Source organism: Pseudoliparis swirei, chromosome 4 (assembly GCF_029220125.1).
Source record: "Pseudoliparis swirei isolate HS2019 ecotype Mariana Trench chromosome 4, NWPU_hadal_v1, whole genome shotgun sequence".
Classification (NCBI taxonomy): Eukaryota; Metazoa; Chordata; class Actinopteri; order Perciformes; family Liparidae; genus Pseudoliparis; species Pseudoliparis swirei.
Genome location: NC_079391.1, coordinates 18,361,157 through 18,369,901, shown reverse-complemented (window position 1 = coordinate 18,369,901; position 8,745 = coordinate 18,361,157). Strand labels below are relative to the sequence as shown.

General features: G+C 45.1%; 1 protein-coding gene across 1 annotated transcript; it reads right to left on the bottom strand.

Moving 5' to 3' along the window:
- Nucleotides 1-54: 54 nt before the first annotated feature.
- Nucleotides 55-2,937, bottom strand: LOC130192674 (serine protease 23-like). Its single transcript, XM_056412781.1, has 2 exons — nucleotides 2,606-2,937; nucleotides 55-1,983 (listed from the first exon to the last, which is right to left on the bottom strand). The coding sequence occupies exons 1-2, from the start codon at nucleotides 2,680-2,682 to the stop codon at nucleotides 807-809; spliced, it is 1,254 nt and encodes a 417-aa protein (XP_056268756.1). The 5' UTR covers nucleotides 2,683-2,937; the 3' UTR covers nucleotides 55-806.
- Between the last annotated feature and the right edge of the window lie 5,808 nt (nucleotides 2,938-8,745).

The following is an 8,745-nucleotide window of genomic DNA, read 5'->3' as shown; positions in this document are numbered from 1 at the left end:
TGTTGTGTGAGAGATATGTCGTCCGAGCAGATGGATAAGAAATCTGTGACACAGTTGCTTATTTCAAAGTATATATTTAATTAAATTCGCCACAGCTTTTAGTTTCCGTTTCAACAAACGTTTTACGTGGAGTAAAAAGGGCTTATGAAGACCTGCTGGACATAATGCTGGACAACTGCAATGTTTTATCTTCGCCACCAGATGGAGCTAAGTGTTAAAGTACAACACGATAACCAGTAACCTGCAGCTGTCATGTAATTGCATTCTGTGTAACAAGTTGCACTGTGTACACGTGTGTCGAGAGGAGATACGAGATAGTTTGGAGAGAAACGTGTTAGCACCTTTGGTCGCTGACGTGTACATTCATCCACAAATTGTTTTTCAGGAGAACAACTTCAAGAGTTTTAACAGTAAACGCTTTAGTATGAGCACAATAAAAAGGTCTAGAATACATAGTGGAACAGCACTCTATAGTCCTGCTCTTTCTGAGGGCCTTTTGTTGTTGTTATTCAGTCCATGCTCCAGATCTGCGGGGCTTTCAGGTAATTTTATCCAGATAAATGTTCCAAGAAACGGATAAACCTGCTCTTCTGCAAAACCACATGACTTGTTTCCCCGGTTAACACAAAAGTAACTTTTTTTTAATGTGTAAAAAAAATGTCTTTAAATTAGTGTGTGTGCGTGTAACAAACAAAGTGAATCCGTTCATGTTGATGTTACGCCATTGCTACAAATGATGGGGTGAAAGAGATGGTTCCAGTATGTTTGAGGGAGCCGCGGGCCTGAGGAGTCCGAGGTGGACCCCCTCACCCCTCCCGGCAGTCCACAAAGTTTCCTTTTATCCAGTAGCAGATCTGAGCATATTTGAGGGCTGTAATTCTCACGGCGACATTAAATTCCTGAGACGCCCCTTGTCGCTCCACCCACTGATGCCCCGAGAACACGCCGATCACCTTCCGCTCCCAGCGCTGGCGCCGGCCATCCCACATCCGGGCGTAGACTCCCGACCCGCTGGCGCCGGGCTGAGCGTCACAGTGCTGGTACAGCAGGTCTGACGTCTCCTCGCCGGCACGACAGAAGCGGTACACCAGGTTGCCAGGGCGGTCACTGTCGAATCCGGAGAAGTGGACTCGTCCGCCGGGCAGCCTCTGAGACGGGGGGCTGACTCCCAGCTTCATGTAGCGGCGTTTGTGCGGTTTCTTGAGCTCAAGCAGAGCGTAGTCATAGTCCATCCCAATGTCATTGGCATTGCCCTTAATCCATCCTTTGGGCACGTAGGTGCGCTTGGCTCTGATCCACTGGAATTTCATCTGGTCGTTGGTCGGCGGGTCCAAAGGAGCGCGGCCGCCTTCGACGTGGTTGGTGAAGTTGGAGGAAGACGCCCGTGTGTCCCGTTGCTTGGTTTTGAGGAACCCAACCCGGAGCTTCTGGGCTCCTTTGACATAGTTTTTGCCATCGTGAACACAATGAGCGGCTGTGAGAACATGACGGTCCCCCACCAACGTACCGCTACACCCAGTGGACAGCTTGACCGCCACTGAAAATGGATATTTCAGCAGGTAGTTCTGACCAGCGATGCTGAAGCGCCCATCGTGGCCGAAGATCTGGCGCTTCCTCCTGACGTGCGACCGCTCGGCCTTCCCAGACGACCGCGCGGAGTGGGCTGGACCGGTGTTGGGACTGGGGTCGTAGCCGTAGAGCCCGACGGCGGTCTCAGTGAGTTGACCGTTGGAGTGGAGCGTCTCGTAGGCCAGCAGACGCCGCAGGTCCCAGTAGCTCGGCCGAGGGGCCTTCTTGTGGCATTCTGGGTCACAGGGGGAGCTTACGTCCAAGCGGGCCGGAGACAGGAAGTGGGGGGGCGACCTGACCTCCGTCTGCTGTGCGAGGACCACAGGGATACGCTGGAGAACCCACTGGGGGCGGCGGGAGGAGGAGGAGGGAAAAACGGGGGCAAGGAAGAGAAGAAATAGGAGGGAGGAGAACCTGTGGACGAAGAGGAGCAGCGATCAGGGGAAGTTCTGCAGTAAAGACCCGTTCACTGACGGATCACGTGATGCTGTGAGACGTGACCGGATGTCTGGGCCCCTCTGTCCGCATGGGAAAAAACACTCATTCCTAAAACAAGCATCATGGATTTATAATTTCAACCATGGGAGTTGAGAAGGAGCGTTTCAACTTGGAGAATTCATTGTAATTTGTATCCGTCCTGGAATTTGGCAGCTGTAGACTTTAAATGTTTTTATTGCTGCAAATATGACAGACGGGGCAAAGATCAGGCCTTCTGATATAATGGAACATTCCTGAAGTGGCCTGGGGATCAGTCCACCAATGTGTCTGGTAACATTGTGTTCTCGTGAAAATAGACTTTTGTAAGAAGTTAGGGATAATACAAGACACAGCGTGTGACACTTGAGACAATATTCATCATTAGGAGTTATGGTGCAGAAATATGTCATATGTTAATAAATATAAAGCATTCCATTCGCATGTAATCGCTCACAGTACCACCACCACATAACTTAAATGATAAAAGTGAGGTTAACATGAATTCCTTCATCTAGCAGCCTGCTGACTCCCGTTACCAGCGGACAGAGAGGCGACTTACCGGGGGAGCGCAGCGCGGGAGCGCATCGTTTGGCTCCTGCAGGTGAGCCGGTGGCTGAACACTGAAAACACAACCATCCACAACCGGCAGAGCCCGCGAATGGACTTTGACTTGTGGGAGAGGAAAAACAATCTAATGAAGAGTGACTTCTTAGCGCTCCTAGCAGCAAGTGACTACTTTATTTTATCCGAGACAGCCTGGGCTTTTCCGAAGGCAGCAGCCGGGTCCACAGCGGATGAGCTGGATCATGGTGCGCGCTGCTGGAGGAGGCGGTCTGTCCGTCTGTCCGCGCGCACACAGTCACATCTGCCTGCGAGGACACACACAGCGACTATATCCGACCCGAGACCACCACGTGACGCGTCACATCACTGCTGTTGCGAACGATGAAACCAAGCTGTGTTTGATGAGTTTCATTTGGGAACAGTCTCCCACTATGTGACACACGTCAGTGCCCTCTGGAGAGGCGGTGGACGTCCGCCATTGGATCAGGGTGGCGTCCAATTATTGATCCATTAAGCTTTTTAAAGCAACCAATCTCAAATCGACAGCATTTTACAAGATAATGCCCATCGCTATAATAAAACGAATACGTTTTACCACCCATTATAAAGGGTTTATCAATTAAACCTAATGGCTTTATTTATGATTCAATACTCAGTTATTTATGTTGTTAATTAGAGTAACCTTTGGGTTGCCTGGTTGTCAGAATTCCTAACTGTTGTTTATTCGTTCTGCTGCTTCGTATGATGGCATTTAGTGTACGGTTATATGCATGGAAATTATTTGTTAATGAAAGATTTTTTTTTTCTAGAAAGGAAGTGATCCATTAGGATATTCCTGATGTAATAAAAAGCTGTTATGACAGGAGTGGAGGATTAATACTGTACAGAGGGATTTCGCACAACCTGGCAACCCAATTTGTTTTCTTCTTCAAACTAATTTCTAACTGTGTGTGTGTGTGTGTGTGTGTGTGTTACATATTGCCCATACTGTGACCAGCTCGTCACACGAACACTGACCCACCTTCATTCTTGAGGTCAATGTGACCAGATCCCCCTCCTTCCCCCCTCTGTGTGTCACATCCACAAATGCCATCAAACTCCTCATTAAATAATTAAGTCGCACACATACAAAATGTGCTGCCCCAGCAAACTTTCACACTGTTGATTCCCCTGGTCACCACCCTCATGACTCTTAACATTAATTACAAAAGGCCATTCACTTGTGACTGTTTCATAACAAAAACATCCCTCATTTCCCATCATACGGCTGAGATTATTCCCTCTGAAATCTGAAATGTACATTCAATAGCCACCTCACTGCTATTGTGACTGGGATTAGTTTAGTTGGCAGTGTGTGGCTCAGACGCCAGATTTTGTCCACTTTGCCCGTCCAAGCGTAAAATGTGCAAGCCGTTGGTGGACATTATGCAATGTAACGATTTCATTTGGCTCGACGGCCACCAGAAAGATGGGGAGAGGGAAAGAAAGAAAGAACAAGATGGGCGGGGGCGACGAGTGGGGACTCATGAATGGCTGAACAGTTGGCCAACCTCCACCCTCGCCCTGTCCTGCCGGGATTTGTATATGTGGACTTTTGCCACTGGTATTCTGGTGGAGAATGTACGTTCAGTTTTATCACTAAAAAATGAAATTAATTGTTCAACGTCTTGGGAAATATAACTATCGGCTTTCAGGCAGAGAGTTAAATGACAATTAGCTTCACTAACACATTATCAATATATTAATTATTGTCATCACTGTGAGGTTGAGCTGTTCCCCTCTTCCTTATACTATATACTAATCAAAGCTAACTGTTGATTTTAGCTTATTATTTACAGATGTGAGAGTGGTGTCAATTTTCTTATATAACTTCTCATATAACTTCAGTAAGAAAATAAAATGTTGAACTGTTGCTTCAAAATGATTCAAATCCGGTTTGAGGTCTTCTGCAACTGATTATACATTAGCACCTTAGCCAGGACACTGGGTGGACCTGCTGGCTCATCATACACTGCACTGCATCATCGCTGGTGCACAATCAGGGCCAGGAGGGTCTCATCCTCCTCTTGCTCCATGAGAACCAAAGCTATAGAAGCTTAAATTAATATGAATTTGGAGTTGAAATATGATCCTTTTTTCTTCTTCCCCAAACAGGAAGGGATGTCCTCTTTAACAAATGCATGGGTAATTATAAGGGAGACATTTCTGTTTGTTTTGAATTGTTATGAAAGGCCCATCTGTTTTGCTATGCCTGCTGTTGTCAAGGAAACACACATTCCCCGGAGTACTGTTCATGTTAATTATTTTATTCTTCCCACTCTCCCCCTCTTGCTTCTGGCCACTGACACAATCAAGCAAGTGTGGACGGAATCACATGTTTAAATCCTCTCTCTTGATCTCTCTTTAGCTCTCATTCACTCTCTCCATCTCTGTTTCTTTGTGTTTTTCCGTCTCTGTGCCTCTCAGTCTCTTGTTTGAATCATCTCTCCGATCCTGGACCTCTTCTCTCGATGGTCCCAAGAGGCCATGAAACAGCTGTTTGGCAAAATGAGATAATCACAGGCATCGAGAAGTTATTTACTGTGAATGCTTAGGGGGTAACTTAGGCTGCGGGCAAAAGGAAAGTAATAGGACAGACACATTTTATATATTGTAATGCCTTGTAATAAAAAGATGCTAAACACTGTCAGGAAACTTCAACTTAGTGCATTCCGGGAGTTATTTTGTTGAGTTGACTGTTTGGACCGTTTGCCTTGTGTATGCTAATTCCCTTTTCCCAGAAATATTATCAGGTACAATGTCACAAACGCATCAGAAAACAGGGATTATTCAAGTATAATTTTTTACCATGTTAATACTTTCATTCCTCTTATTTAGTCCTTCTTTCACACTCGAGCTGGTGATGGTTGGAACAGTGGACATACCGTTTACTGCCTTTTTATATGTATACTGCCCTTGGTTGCTGCTGACTCCAGCTATAGTGAAAACCCATCCGTGTGCCTTATAGAACCCCACTTCTATGTGCCCAGAGACATAGTGGGGGGGAAGCATAGACTCTGTGTTGATGGGGAAAACAGTTTTCTCACTTTTATTGTTTTTGATGCTGTGTTTGGCTAACAGCTGACAGAACTACTGCCCACAGCTGCATGAATTAAAATAGGGGCCTATCTGTTGTGTGAGACGTAGACACGGGGTTAGCCAGCTGTGATTTGTATCCAATCAACCAAACGTTACAGCATTGGTCGGTGCAAATGCACCTAGCAGAGATGTGCACTTTCTAGGTCATCATAATATTTATTTAAATGTGTGGCACATAGCGTTGCGTCGAAAAAAAGGGCAAAGATGAGCTCCTCCATCCGGGTTCCATGTCTCCATCCCTGTCGCTCAGAGGTAAAGCCGTTAATGACCACTGAGTCATTTGTCCTGGGAACAAATGTAGATTGTTACCTTTGCCACTAAAGACAAAAGCCAGATGCCAGTTAGTTTCAGTGGGTTTTGGCTCCAGCGGAAAAAAAGCTTTATATGTCAATCAGTGATTCCTTTTACCAAAAAAGCCCCGTAAACATCTCACTATAATAGTGACGATCCCATAGTAACATCAAGAGGACATCACCTGCTCACGGCCGATGGAGCCCTGCCTGGTAACAGTATCACAGCATCCTTCAGGCCTAACACAGTATTTCCTTGCTTATTAGATATTAGCGCAAGATTATTCATGTCAATATTTTGGAATTTGCATTGTCACTTTTTTAATGTTTGAATTGACTTACATTATCTTTCCGTCCTGCCTTTTGCTGTAGGCCTATTGCTGTGTTTATTAGATATCTTTTTTTTTTAAAGAAGGAAAAAGAGAAAAGAATGAACTCAATACCAAAATGTATATTTGTATATTTGTGTCCGGCCTTCACCCTTTCACCTTGCTTCAGTGATGTAGAAGTGTACTCCAGCGTGGGTGTCGGTACACTGTGACATTACTTGGGTGTGGTTACAGGTGCAACAGATGCTTTATGTCAACCAGAGAGGGCAGTGGAGGATTTTGTTCAGGATGTGTTCACGTTTTTACTTCAAGTCACATTCGCATCATACCGTATGACATTAGTCAAATTGAGGAAACTATAGAAAATCATCTTTGTGTGAAACAGCACTAAATACACCCGAAAGTTTATTTTTCCAGTCCGAGTATCTTTTCTTCTCCCCAGTGTCCTCTCACATACAACGCCTTTTGATGACTGGGCTTTTCGCCCATGGAAAGGAGTTTTGCGCCGTGACTATGGGTAAATCCCTTGGCTTGCCATGTGATACCCTGGCTCTTAGGAAAATGACTCACATCCTTGTGAAATATATGCCAAAATATGTATCACATCCATCACGAGTTGTTGTGTGTTGCTAGTTTTTCGGTTCACATTTTGATGTTATTTGATTAAATAATTATTTGACCTCTCCTTTGAAGTAATTTTTTCACTCAACGTATGTAATCAGATCAAAGGTACATTAAATCAAAACAAGTTCTGTAGTGTTTTTCCCATAGTAATGGGAATGCAACGCATTTCCAATAGACACATGCTCTGAAAGCACAGATGCAGAGAGAATGATGAGAAGGAGCCGCTCTACAGTTTTAAATTATTTTGTAATCACTTTCTTTCCTGACTTCTAGTTGTCTTCGATGGCCTCCCATGAGAGTTCTTCGATTTTCCTTTTTATTGCAGTTTTTTTTGTGGACTTTCTTATTGTTTTCTTTGACGCCGTTGGCTGGATGCTCATCTGGGCCTCTAAAGCGCATTGAGGGACTTATCTGATTTCAGGCATATCAATTTGAAATGATGTGGCTGTTGTAAAAACTGTCTTTGATGACCAGTGTGTAGCTTAATGGGATCTATTCGGCGAGATCCTAAATATGTTTTCATCCGAGTACAATCAACTGAAACTAAGACTTTTCTTTAGCTCAGAATGAGGCCTTTATATCTACATCGGGAGTGGGTCCTCCTCCCTCAGTCAGCCATGTTTGTACAACACCCCAGAACAGACCAACCAAATCCCTCTGATTAGCAAACTCTGCAGCATCTAAAGCTCTAAAGCAGGGTTGGCCTACCAGTCAGAGAATAAGAGACACAATTATTACTGTGTTACCGCAAAGAGCCACATCATACACATGGGCACACACACAAACACACACACTGGCTTGTATTCCGTTGTTGCCACTCGAAGCAATTCTTTCACATGGTGTCAGAACAGGTCGATGCTTCGACTTCACGTGTTTCAGGGTAGGAAACACAGACTCGCACACGCACGATTTTCATCAGATTGAAGTCCGCGGAACAGCCGCTCAACGGAGGGTTTCGCGGACGTGGATGAAAGTGTCCGAAAATCGAACGCTGCACTGACACCATGAACGCTGCACTATGGGTGGCTGGATGTCCCTCACTTCGGCTGGAGAAAGTACTCAAACGCGCACCAGTAAACCACTTTAGCCGAAGAAATCTCAGGGGCCGCGGGTTGGCCAGGCCTGCTCTAAAGCCCGGCTTACATGGTCAGATATATATGAATTGATTCAATGAGTAATGTATGTAGCATCATAAAGCAAATGGCCATTATCTTCTTTTTTTCCCCAAAAGAAATGTCCACTATATATTTTTTGACTGCCAACTGTTCAAGCTGCTGTCCCACATACAGTAGATCATAAAATGACAGATAGACCAGACATTGTTGTTACAGCATCGACAATCTTCATACCAAATATGCTTCACAGCAAAACACAACAGTAAATCTAGTCCCAGAGCATGCCGCATTTATTATCATACTGTTCACATTCCTTTCCAAAGCATTCCAGCATCATGCTTTTATAATTCAACAATGCAGCCTGCCAAAGGACACTGTGACTCAAACAAGCACCCTGTTTTCACTCGAGCCAAGCTGAGTCTCTGCGAGCATCCACCCATCCCTGAAGAGCAACCACATGCTGAGGACAGTGACAGTTCGTGAGCCACAAAGAAACCCCAGATAGCAAGAATGTATGTGAATCCAATCCATCTTTAACCCCTGCGGATCTTTACAAATGCTTCTTTTCAGGGCCGTCACCCAGAGATTGCCTTATACTCGGAGCAAAGGGTATTCATCCTTGAATCGGCATCAGTTAGG

Bases quoted from the DNA above. Each gene is read 5' to 3' on its own strand.
- LOC130192674 (XM_056412781.1), bottom strand. From the start codon at position 2,682: ATGGTTGTGTTTTCAGTGTTCAGCCACCGGCTCACCTGCAGGAGCCAA. The intron at 1,984-2,605 runs GTAAGTCGCCTC...CTTCGTCCACAG, and splicing joins TCCCGCGCTGCGCTCCCCCG to GTTCTCCTCCCTCCTATTTC.